Here is a 13,587-nt window from a genome sequence, read left to right on the forward strand (position 1 = left end):
AATTTAGGGTTCTTGGTTTAAATTAATCTGAGCTCACAAACGACATTAATGAAGGAGTGTGCCTTTAAAACACATCATGGTAATACAGCAGTCTAAACAACAAAACCACCAGAAAGAATTCAGCTGAGCTTGCGGTCGTCATTTCTCCTGAGAAATTGAGGAACACAACTGAATAATGCCTCATACATACAGAGGGTCAGGGAACTCAGCTTATTTTAAAGCTGCCTCCTCTATCAGGGCTGGCTGGCTGGCTAGTGGATTTCAGCTTCCAGTTCTGCCAAAACCACTCAGACTTAATACTCCCAAAAGCCAACAAATCTGCAGGGGGTTTGCTTCTCATACTTTGAAAAACCAAATTACAGAAATCCATCTGGTTACAACCCTCATGCATGAGCCAGAGCACGTTGTACAATGCTAGTTGTAAGGAAAATTCATTTCACTTTTTGGATTTCAAAAGCACCAATTAATACACATGTATTTCATGAGACCAAGAAAGTTCCTTCTTGAGCACCCTCGGCTTGTATAAGTAATGGTCTAAAGCAGTAATAACTTCCAAAGAGAAGACGGCCTCAGGGGTTAGTATAGTATTGAATTAGCCTTTCCCCTTTGGAGACACAATTTCAAATCCTATTTAAGTGCCAAAAATGAAAGTGAATTTGCTGATCCAAGTTGTGTGCTAATCACCCTTTGCACACATCAGGAAACCACCACAGCACTGCTCTGGACAGGTTCAGAAAAAGCCATGCTATTGCAGCTAACAACAAATATGGGGTAGGAGTGATTCGTGCGTTCAGTAACCCACACGTTGCTTGCCTCAGGCAATTTCAACTCTCTTCAACGGACCCCAAGTTCCTTGCTTTTATGAGGACTAAATTCAGTCACAAGTTTAAACAAAAGAAGAGCCAGTGCACTCTGATTCCCATTCTCGTGGGCTATTTTATATTGTTCTTCTCTAGCACCCACTGAGCAGAGAAGCAGCTGCTGCCCATCTAGTTTACACTTCTACAGCCAAGGTATTTTATCAAGGCATGGTTGCTGTTCTATATAGCTTCTTATCTGGGTAGCATAGACAAGTGAGCATCTTTTCTTCTTGAGATAGCAAAAAAAATGAGAGGTGTTACCTCCTTCCGAACCTATGGCAAAAATAATCAAATACTTACGTCTCAGAGAATTGTTTACTAGTTCACAAATCAATTTTATTAATTTAAAACACAAAGTTAATGAAGAAAAATTCTGTACACAATTGTGGACACAACACACTTTTTTGTACAATAAGGCCAAGATAAACTGTTTTTTTTTCAGTCTGCAAAATGACTACAAAAATTGAAAAGACAAAAAACTGTCACTCTCTACTTTGCTTGAAGCAAAGAAAAAAAATCGAATTATAGCCACAATCCTAAAAGAACTACACACCATGTGCTTAAACTTTATGCACTGTGAGTAATTCCCTCAACTTTGTTAGAACTACTCACACTAAGGTCTTGGCTACACTGGCAATTCATAGCGCTGCACTTGCTGCACTCAGGGGTGTGAAAAAACACCCCCCCGAGCGCAGCGAGTGCAGCGCTGTAAAGCGCCAGTGTAATCAGCGCCTGCAGCGCTGCAAGCTATTCCCTTTGGAGAGGTGGAGTACTTGCAGCGCTGCGAGACAGCTCTCGCAGCGCGACTACACTCGCGCTTCACAGCGCTGCCACGGTAGCGCTGTGAATCCGCGAGTGTAGCCAAGGCCTAATGTGTAAAATGAAGCACACGTGTAAGTCTTAGCGAGATAGGGGCCTTAGTTGATAATTAAGCAATTTGGAAAATCCACAAATGATTAACTAGCAGCAATATGAATCCTCCAACACAGGAGGGTGTTGCTTTGCAGCTACTTTGGTGCTTTGCAGGTAGCTGTTTAAAAGGCTGGTGTTGTTTTTTGGGGTGGGGTGGGGTGGGAGGGAAGAACAGAAAGGGGATTAAATTTTGAAGAATGAACCAACAAAACTGAGATTTCTTTTTAATGAAAAGACAGAAATCAGGGAAATGGAACTAGTACAAGTCAGGCCAAGATGTCAGATTCAGTTTAACTGACATTGCTCATGGCCTGTAAGATTTAGAAAAGTCACAACTCATAGGTCAGACACAATTTACGTTGATCATAGAAATTAATAGAGACTATGGAAATTTTACATCCTTGGCTGGTGACAACTATTTCATTGTGTCCATTGCCGGCAATGGATGTTACATACTAGGAAAATCTGACTCCTGGTGGAAGAGAATTAAAAAAAAAAGTTAAGTGTGTACACTGCATATAATTATGTTTTGCTCAGTTTTTCCAAAATACTCTTTTCTAACACGTAAATCAAAGCACATGCTGTAATTTTTGATTTTCTGACATGAAAACTTTGATTTGTTAGTCTCCAACTCAAATACCACTGTATAATGTATTTTCTATTCTCTAACTTCTTTTTATAGGAGGAGTCTCTTGATTCATTATTCAATTCTTTAAGGAGATTTAATACATTAGCATTAAAACAGAAAATGAAAGACAGTAAGGAACTCCTCTTCAATTAAGTTGTGTAGCACTGTGTACGTGTTTAATGGGGACACCTGGCAACCATCATTTTATAGTCAGAATAGCTGAGGGGGAAAAAGAGAAATAAGCTGAAAAAGAACAACAACAAATTCCTTATTGACACTTGACATCCATGCTTTTGGTCGTGACAAATTTATCTAAAAAATCCATTATCTACATATTTATACCCAACACTCTGATAAGGCACTGCACAATAGCTGTGTACACATTGCCTCAGACTTCACCAACAAGGCATTACTACCTCTCAATAGCATTTACTTAAACAATATGTAAAAGAATCATCCATTATTACAAATTTACACAAAAAATTCTTCCTGTACATGATTGTCTCAGTGATGTACCTATTTGTTTAAATTAGACATACTTTAAACTACTTTGCAATGTGCTAAAATCAAAAGTGTTTGCTGTATCATGAGACAAAGGCTTATAAATAGCCTTTAATCTTATCATACGTATCCTCAGTTATATGATGTCAAAACACAGTCTGTTCATAAATAAGTAAAGATGTACAGAGTACCCTGGGTATGAGAAACCAAAAAAGTAAACCTTCTTTACAAGAAAATTACTCCACTGGTATTTTGAAAAATTCAGTCTTCATTGTGCAATCAAGTTTGCTGTGTTGAAGAAGCTGTGTGTGTCACATTGAAGATTCTAAAAACTACAAAGCATTTGCAGGTCCTTTCTTTCTTCACAGGTATGAACCTTTTTTTTTGTATCAAATGTGGTAAAACACGCTGTTAAAACATTCTCATGGCTTGTTTTCATTGGATTCGCAATACTAGAGTCAACAGCTGTTCTGAAGAAAAAGGCATGCTCCTCCATTTACTGAAAGGGCAAAGGTTAAGACCAATTGCAGCTGTACATCAACATGTTGAAATCACAAAATTCTGTAGTCCAATGCTGACACAAGACACAGGCATACTGTCCATGGGCATAAGGGAGGTTCTGGAGTTTCAAAGTGCTGCTAAGCTGCTACAAGTATTCCAGTTCCAAGGCATGATGAAGGGCCATAAGGTCAGAGTGGCTTGAGATCCTCCAAAATGGCATGGCGTGCTATGAACAGAAGAAACACAATGTCAAAAAAACTGAGCATTCTGGTCTGCAGGCCCACCCCATTGTCTTTTGCAAGAATAAGGTAACACTGCAAGAGAACAGCAATAATTCAGCTGCTCTCTAACTGTGCATGACTCAAGATGAGCTATAATAATTCATAACCTCTCTTCTCATCAATATTTCTCAGTGCTTCTAACTTGAACTCTCAGTAATATCAAATCTATTAATTTTAAATCACATTAGTAGGCCTTATTTAAAGAGTAATTTTTTTAAATTCCCTTTTCTAACAAAAGGGATTAGGTAAATTTCTCTGTTACAAAATATATTTCTATAGAAACAAGGAAAACATTCTATCCTGCCCATGAAATACATGGCTGTACCAAAAAACGATGAAACTTGTTGACAAAAAAAAAAAAAAAGAAGATAAACTTGTTCACTGTCAAAACATGTTTAGTCTTTGAGAAACTATTAGGTGAGTTAAAGAACTCATTGGCAGTGATTCAGAATACATCAATATGCTATTCAAATCACGCAGAAGATAATTTTTTCCTGGTGGTTTGTATTATGGTGGTTATTGTTTGCACTGACCTTAAAACAGCTTTTCCATATGGGAGAATTTTAAAATGAATGTTTAATTTTTTCCCCATTAGCTGAAAAAAAAAAATCTAGGTCTAAATCTTGAACATATTTGCAAGACACCTGAATAAACTAAAGACATGAATACCAGGGGGACAAACGCAGATGACATCATCCATGAAGGGTAAAAATCTGATTGTGAAAACTCACTATCCTTAAGCTGCAAAGCAGGCACTACAATGTCAGCAAGAAGTTTTTCATAAATAAAAGAAAGAGAATTATCTCCTCTGTCAGAGAAAATATTCCATTAATCCCATAGGAAAATAGTTTCAATGCAACACATAATCGCAAGGCTACAATTAACATGTTTAATATTTCATTGGTTCAACTCACATCCAGCTGATTTGAGCACACACACTGAGAACAATGTAGGCATTACAATGGCTTCTGGGATTCTGTGGCACTTTAAGAACAGTTTCTGGGGCATGCAATTTTATTCTCCTTCAAATCCCTCCTCAAAAGTTCATGGGTGAAATCCTGGTCCTAACGAAGTCAATGGCAAAACCAGGATTTTACCTATGGTTATCCTTACAATGCATCTTCTCTCTGGCTTTCATTCTGGCCACTTCTCCTAATTTACAAGATGTCTAGCTATACATCAGTCTTGAAACCTTAGAGATCCCTTACACTCTCTCTAGTCCCTTGTTTATTGTAAGCCATTAATATGTTACTCTATGCAATTTAGATGGTAAGATCCCCAAAATGGGTCCATAATTTGTTCTTTGTCTGGAGAGTTTTGTGTAAACCACTGTGTAAGCAATGAATAACTGTGGAAGAATTTCGTTGCAAGCCTGGTAATAACATCATGGTGATCTGTGTTGGACTGAAAAAAATAAAACTGGAAAAATAAGGAGCTTAAGATAGGTAGGCGTGTAAATCTCTTTGAAAATAAATGGGAGTGCCAAATTTACATTGGCTCTTTTGAAAATCCCAGCCTCAAGAAACAACTCATATTGCCTGTTGAGGAGACTGAAAACAAGCAACCATTGCCCCACTATCCAGTGAAATACCATGCTGCAGCAGAACCTTGTTGGAGAGTGTTAATTAACTGGCAAAGGAACATCAGGGAGCCCTGGGGTAGCTGAAGATTGAGAAATGAGTGTAGGGCTAAAGTAGGGAGCAAACACAGGCAGCCAGCTTCCACAGAATGTTGTAATACAGAGCAGGTGAGCTTTATAAGAAGAAAAACAAAATCTTTGAAGAAGCCCTGATGGAAAGGCAGAGGGGAACTCTATCTTTTTCAGATTGTCACAAAGCCTTGAAAAAGAGCTAACTGCACTTCAACCTGAAGAGCAACGAATGAGCCATGAGCTAGTGATTTGCAGAGGCACTAGGGTACTTTAAGGTATTTCGGGAGCAGAATCCAGAGAAGCGTGGCAAAGCTCAAGTATATGCTTAGCCTTCTTCTAAGAGATCTAGAAACACTAGCCCTTTCCTCAGAGAAGGGCTAAATGGTCAACTAACTAGAGGACAGAAAATCCCTAGATCTTCAACCTAGATTTGCATTGTGTCATCTCCATGCCAAGATCCATCAGCAATGACAGCCAGATGTCCTGCTCATCCATTTCCAAATGACTGTCTCAATGCCGATTTCCACATTACCCCATATGCATGCAATAACCTCCCTCTTCTGGTCTGCAAAGCCATTTCTCTTCTCACACTTTCATCCAAATCCCTCCTAATGACACAAAATGAGTCAACAGTAAGGTTCGGGGAAAAAAGTTGCTAATTATTCAATCTGGGCTTCCCAGTGTATCTTGGCTTCTCTGTGTCTATTTTACTTAGACAGCAAGATCTTTGTAGCAGGACCTATCAACACCGTATGTCTTGCACGATACCGAACACATTGTTGGTGCCAAACAATGTCCAAGGCAGAAGTGTTTATGTTCACATCAGGTTTATGCTGTTCTAGTTGAGCTGGCTGCATTTTCACTCATTTGTTTTTGCACCTCGCCTGAGCTGCTGCAGTTCTCCCTAGTCCCCATCTGGCTCTTCTTCCAGAAGTGCTCCCTGTCTGGTCCTATTGGGATCCAGGAAGTAGCTCCCTGTCTGGTGCTAAGCACCACTTCTCCTTCTTCTCTGATTGGCCAGCCAGGAACCTCAGTCCCCTGCTTCTCTTTTTGAATCATGCATGCCACCAGGTCTCCCCACTGAATTATGCCAGGGAAAGATGAGCAAACAATGTACATGGTGCATGGTGCATGGTGACTGACATGGTAGAAAACACCTTGCTATTTACTAAGAAGTCAAGAGTCAAAGAGAAATGAATGAATGTCACAGGCAGGATTATAGTCAGGTGTTCCTGGCTCTTAGCTCCATGGTCAGCCTCCAAGATCATACTGCCTCCCAAGTAATACCCCCTACTGTCATGCTGGGTACTCATCAGATATGTGGAGCAGCTAAAGAATTTGTGTCAAACTATTTAATAAATTAAGTCACTATTACTCCTTTGTACTTGTGACGGGGTGTATAAACTATAAAATAGGGCTGAAGTGATTAAAGAACAACTCTAGACCCAGACGATTCCACCCTGCCACACCTGCAAAGCATGCTCCAGATGGAGGTGGAGCTTAAAAGGAAGGCAGACAGCTCAGAAGCTTGGACCACAGAGTGGGATGTTGGAGGTGGCCCAGGACGGACAGCCGTAAAATGACCTTAGGGTTTCTAGTCTTTGCTAACCCACACAGGGCCCTGGACAAGTGCCCAGGGGAGTGGGAGGGCCTGGGCTCCCCCTACTAACCCTGTTCTACATTAAAAAAGAACCCCCCCCCCACCCCCAGTCACTAGGCACACCTCCATGAAGCTCCAACAATCACAGTACTGCCCATGTGCAGTATAGGTTATGGATTATTCTCTGTAGTCTGGGGTGTGATTCAGGACCAAAATCTCCAGGGGGGCTATTTCTGGGCTACTGACTGGTCTTGGAAAAATCATTTAAATTCTCTTTGCCTTAGTTTCCCTATCTGTAAAGCAGGGATAATTCTACTTATGTCTCTGACAGGAGTATTGTGAGGATTAATTATGCTTGAAAGGGCCTATGAAAAAGAGTTATGTAAATGCTAGGCATTATAATTATGTTCAAGCCTTCTGTATGTAGGCCAAAAGGGCCCCTGGTTTACATTGCCAACAATGGAAACATGCCAAGAATGCTATAGCTGCAAGCATATGTCAATTTACACTGGAATTTTGTTAACAGGCCTGACCTGGCAAGATCAATGGTATACATTTTATACTGCGTGCGTGCATGTGTGTGTGTAATCTTGCCGTGGTCCAAAAACACAAAAAAAGAATGATTTTCACCTTAAATAAGGTAACATAAGTTATTGTAGAAATCTATCTATGCACCTTCATCTTTTGGTAGTATATACCCTACAAGCCAAACATGCATAATAATAATCTACCACAGAGAACACTCCCAGATTAGCAAACCTCTATAAAATGGGCAGATAATGACAAATCCAACTTGCTGAAAATAGCAACACAGCTCTGGGACCCAGCCTCAAAGCATTTGCTTTTTTCATTGGATAACCTGGAAGGCAGGGCTTTCATTGGTTTATTTTCATAGGTATTTGACAGACATTGCCTTTAAAAAGTAAGCTTTTGCTAGCAGTTACTACACAGTGGAATCTCATACATTTCAGGTATTTTCTATTCTAAGCATATTGAGAAATGGGAATACCTCACATACTGTTGGATGGCAAATCCAAATGCTTTGCCTAATGGCAGTGAGTGTAACTGGACTGCATTAATATCTAATAAAAAAGTGGAATACAGTAAATGTAATTATTGACTAGCGTAACATGTAAAGATTATGGAGCAAATTATCAAGCAATCAATTTGCAGACACCTAAAAGATAACAAGGTGATAAGTAACAGTCAGCATGGATTTGTCAAGAACAAATATTGTCAAACAAACCTAATAGCTTTCTTTGACAGGGTAACAAGCCTTGTGGATGGGGGGAAGCAGTAGATGTGGTATAGCTTGACGTTAGTAAGGCTTTTGATACTGTCTCACATGACCTTCTCATAAAACAAACTAGGTAAATACAACTGGAGCTACTATAAGGTGGGTTCATAATTGGTTGGAAAACCATTTCCGGAGAGTAATCATCAGTGGTTCACAGTCAAGCTGGAAAAGCATATTCAGTGGGGTCCTGCAGATATTGGTCCTGGGTCCAGTTCTGTACAACATCTTCATCAATGATTTAGATAATGGCAGAGAGAGTACACTTATAAAGTCTGTGGCCGATGCCAAGATGAGAGGGGTTGCAACTGCTATGGAGGACGGGATTGAAATTCAAAATGATCTGGACAAACTGGAGAAAAGGTCTTAAGTAAATTGGAAGAAATTCAATAAGGACAAATGATTGCTAAAAGGATGAGTGTGAAAATGTTTTTTCCTTAACTCCGAGGATAGGACAAGAAGCAATGGACTTAAATTGCAGCAAGGGCGCTTTAGGTTGGACATTAGGAAATACTTCTTAACTGTCAGGGTAGTTAAGCATTGGAATAAATTGCCTACGGAGGTTGTGGAATCTCTGTACTTGGAGATTTTTAAGAGCAGCTTAGGCAAACACCTGTCAGGAATGGTCTAGATAATATTTAGTCCAGCCCTGAGTGCAGGGCACTGGACTAGAAGACCTCTCGAGGTCCCTTCCAGTCTGACAATTCTATGATTCTATGTACCTCTATTATTATTTCAATGGTCAAAATGAGATTTCCATAATATTTGTAAGTCTGAACATTTTGCCTATTAAAACTATATATTATGCAATAGAGCTTGTTGTAATTTTTTCAACAAAGCTTTTGAAATAAAAAAATGGTAGCCTGATAATTATTTGCTGAAGAAAATCGTTTTTTCAAAATGTTTCAATTTTGTGATGAACCTTTGAAACAAAAAATGTTGACAAAATTTTCAAAAATTTTCATTTTGACATTCTGAGTAAAATCCAATTCACTTTTTATGTAGGAAATATTAAAAAAGGGGGGAATTTTCCTTTTTTGAAACAAGAAATAAACTCAATTTTTTCTATCAAGTACAAAACAAACAAAAAAGTAACAATTTTGAACAAAGTGAAAAATCTTGTTATTTCAAATATTTTTGCAAAACACCATTTTTCGATTGCATAGCACTGAAGGGCAAATTGTAAATGACATCTCAGTTTCCTGAAAGAAGTATTTGCTCATGACAAAGAAATTTATACCTGGGATTTTGTAGGGAATATGAATAAAAAGCCCACACATTTGTGCCTTCAGTCATGCCACCTTGTGCTGTGGTTCAGTTAGACCTCACTCAGCAGATTAGGAACTGGTCAATACCTAGTAGAGACTTTTCCTTAGATGCTGGAAGAAGTGATATAGCACGTGAATAAGTACTTAGCTAAGATCCCTGCACTGTGCTAAGATATACTGTGCTGTTGTAGGTGCCAGTTTTCTGACAAATTATAGGACCTAAATCTTCTTCACTTCCTGTCCTGAAATAAAAATGTGTAGCGTGCTCTGAGTTATTACATAGTGGCTATGTTGAATACCCATCATTATAGTATATGATGAATCACAAATATTAATGAATTTATTCTCACATCTCCCCTGTGAGGTGGAGAAGCATTATTGCCATTTTACAGATAGAGAACTGACTGAGGAACAGAGATATTAAGTGACTTCTCCAAGGTCTCTCAGGAAATCTGTGGAAGAACAGATTGAACCCAGATATCCTGAATTCAAGTCTAATGTCTTATCCACATGGCATTCTTCCTTCCCCTGATTGCTATATGCACTTAGTGAAAATCTTTTTGAGGGATCCTTTGGGCTGAAAGACAGTTTTCTACCTTCAATAAGAATATTTTGCAGATTTGCTTCCAAATGTATAATGTATAACCTAAAGAACAGTGCCTGTGGTACCAAAAATGGAGTTTTGGTGATAGTGGCTGTGACAATACAGCAGGTTTTCTTGCAAAAAAGCCTACCGGTGTCACCTTATTTTGGTATCTACTATGTGACTCTAGCAGCCTTCAGATGTAGGAAGACAGCAACCTTCATGTGGCATGACCTTGAACTCTAAAATCCTAATTACATCAAGTGTTCTGTGAATTGATCCAGAGAAGGCTCCACAATTTACTATTGCTCCTTGGTCTGTACTATGAACGTGAAGGCCTGAGTATTTCAACTGTCTTATAAAAATGAGTTTTCAGGAAATAATGGTTTAGGGAAAGGTGACAATACCATGACTTATCCAGTGCTAAGTGAAATATAAGAGGGTGCAGTGTCCTTAGTGTATCACACTTATTTTCATCAATCAAAAGGAAAAGTGAAAAAATGTGGATTGTGAAAATCTTTTTAAAAAGAACTGTATTTATTGACTCAGCTTTATAATAATTACAAGAATTTATTTTAGATCCATCACCTGTACTGAACTAGCATTTTCAGTAAATAAAGGACTTGTAGGCAGGGGTGCTGGAACAATTTGTATAGTTGGGGTGCTGAGAGCCATTGAACCAAACTGTAAATCCTGTATATGATGGAAACCACTTCAAGCCAGGGGGTCGGCAGCACCCCTAGTTCCAGCCAGCACCTATGTTTGTAGGAACATTTTACCACCCTTCTACGATGAAGCAACAGGTCTGTTAGTGAAGTGGTTTTTAATACAGACCCTCATTTTCTCACTCACTAATCTGGAAGTTCATCACTGTTCAGTACTAGAACAGAAAATAAAAATCTGTGAAGTACATAGGTTGGCTACTTTAGAGGTCTCTGTGAATAAAACAATATTGTTCATTATACAGCACCACTGGAGTGCTAAATGCTTTACAAACAAGAAAAAAGAAAAGAACCCTGGTCTATAGAAAGTTTATATTTATTATTGAGCAGTACTATGTAGGGGCCTTCAATCATGGGCCAAGGCATGGAATGCTACCTGACATTGGGATAATAAAAAGACTGTCCCTGCCCTGAGAAACTCACAAACACACAGATTATTGGTGGGAAGGTAGGATGGAATGCGGTAAAAAGTTAAGTGGAGGAGTAGGATACTCTAATAGGTGTCTTCATAGTTACACCATTTTTGTCAAGTTTTTATTTATATCATTATAAACCTTCTACCATTTTGTTGGTGCTTCTCTGTGTGGAAGGTTAAGTGTTTTTATAGTATAATAGAGTTTTATCTCCCCTTATTTAAGCATAATATATCTGAATACAAATATGTACTCAAATGTTTAGTGCTTCTAGTATTGCTAAAATGTGCTGATGTATATAATTCTTCAGAGCTGAACAGTTTTTCACTGTGTTTATCATTCATGTATCTAATCATTTTCGGTCAAATTGTGGTCTAGTTAGCACAGTGGCTCTGGGGCATAATGGAGTGCAAGGCACCCACCTCATCTACTTGTCCTGGTTACCAAAACATGGATAAACTTTGTGGAGCCACTGTGCTCCCAATTTACACAGGCGGGCTGAACAGGTGGCACCTTAGCTCTGCCCCCACAACGGGGCAGCCATCTTAGCTGTGCCAATGCACCAGGGAGTGTACATTGGACCAGGTGAAGTTTACCCCCTTCCCAGAGCAGCAGGGAATCTGGCAGAGAGATTGTAACTTGGAGTCACAATCTCACTCTGGAGCAAAGAATGTAGATCCTCAACCTCCTACATTCTCCAAATCTGAACATTCCTTCCAGCAACAAAGAACACATGGAACAAATGCTCCGAGGGAACTTTCTCTACTACCTGTTCATTTAACAAATGGAAAGGCTTTCTTAGTTAGGCCTTCCTGCACGGTGTTTCCAGTTAAAAACTGCTGAATTAGGTGTTACTGAAAGAAGTACTTTTGTCACTGTTACATGGAATACTATTTCGCTGAGCAATAGAAAGGAACAAAGACAACAGCTTTTCCTGATCTTAAATGTAGCTGTTAAAATGTAATCATTTACAGCAGAACACTTCTCTGCAAAGATTAAAGTCATTTCTAAAGGGAGAAAGGAGGAATTTGTTCACTTTAGTGTGCCAAAGGGACACATGAAACTGACAAGTTCGCAAAGTGATGTAACAAGATGGGAAACTACACAGAAAGTTTCAGAGGGATGCAAGTCGGTATTTCATGTTGCAAAACCATTTAGTGTCACATCTTGTAAAATTGCCATGTGGAGTAATTAGTTTAATCTCTCCATTCAGAAAGCTTTGAAAAATGGTTCCTAGAAAGATATAGTATCGCCACTAGGATTTTCATCTTAAATTGGGAAAGAGAGTGCGTATGGAAAGGCAATTTACAAGAAAAATGAGGCAAGATAAGCTTCTTTGCTCCCATTTTTTCTTCTCTTTGTACTTGCTAGGATAATGTTCTATGGTTTCAGTCAAAGGCCTCAGACCAGGCCCTCTCCCCCTGCACTCTGTTAGATTGACATATTCAGTAGTAACTCCTAGCAGTAAGATGTAAAGTACTGCTTTTTGAGATGCCCACTCCACATTGCAAGAGAAGAGACAGTGATATTCCCCCTTCCTAATGGGGGAAGGAAAAAACATGTAAGCAGAGACTCAACTGCATCTTCTGCCAGAGCTAAAGCAACAGGGATTAGAATAGTAAGAAATAACCAATATTTGGCCAAAAATGCAGGCTCCCAATTTATGTACAGGCTGACACACGCTGAGGTCAACATTAATGTATGTGTTCCATTTCTCAGATACTCTTTCAAGGTGTAAAATTCACAAAACAATGCAATGTATATGAACAACACAAATTGTAATAGCTGTGCTTAAGTTTATTATATTTCATGGCATTAGGGGATGCCATTTAGAAAAGTGGAATTATCAGTTTTAGTCAAACCAGAATCCATACTTAACATCTTTCATACAGATATATTAGATATACATAGCTATCCTAATGCATCTTTTGGAGGACAGCAATAGCCAAGACCCAACTAGAATAGATCCGAGATCAGAATCAACCCCCAATGCATACAATCCCAGGTGTGAGAAAACGCACATCTTTACTTTCAAACATTTGAAATAAAACTGCACTGAAAAAGAATTACTACCTTTTTTGCTCCTTGTTCTTCTTCCACACCATCACCTATAACAACATACACTACTTTTCTTCCAAATCTTTGAATTATTCGCTCAAAACAACTTTCTTTTCCTGAAAAAGAAATTTAAACTATTAAGGATGAGATGGACATGACAAGTAACAGAGGAGTAGCCGTGTTAGTCTGAATCTGTAAAAAGCAACAGAGGGTCCTGTGACACCTTTAAGACTAACGGAAGTATTGGAGCATAAGCTTTTGTGGGTGAATGACCACTTCATCAGACGCATGATGAAGTGGGCATTCACCCACGAA

The 13,587-nt window shown here is 38.9% G+C and overlaps 1 protein-coding gene across 27 annotated transcripts in view; it reads right to left on the reverse strand.

The window, feature by feature from the left end:
- Positions 1-1,174: 1,174 nt before the first annotated feature.
- The window catches only part of EYA1 (EYA transcriptional coactivator and phosphatase 1), a 246,731-nt gene continuing 234,318 nt past the window's right edge, over positions 1,175-13,587 (reverse strand). For all 27 annotated transcript variants that reach the window (XM_065582146.1, XM_065582152.1, XM_065582150.1 and 24 more), the window contains 2 exons: positions 13,288-13,388; positions 1,175-3,628 (listed from right to left, as the gene is read on the reverse strand). In XM_065582146.1, the coding sequence (XP_065438218.1) occupies positions 3,548-3,628; positions 13,288-13,388 (182 nt within the window). In that variant the 3' untranslated portion in view covers positions 1,175-3,547. The remainder of the gene's footprint in view (positions 3,629-13,287; positions 13,389-13,587) is intronic.

This window comes from Chrysemys picta, chromosome 2 (genome assembly GCF_011386835.1).
Source record: "Chrysemys picta bellii isolate R12L10 chromosome 2, ASM1138683v2, whole genome shotgun sequence".
NCBI lineage: Eukaryota > Metazoa > Chordata > Testudines > Emydidae > Chrysemys > Chrysemys picta.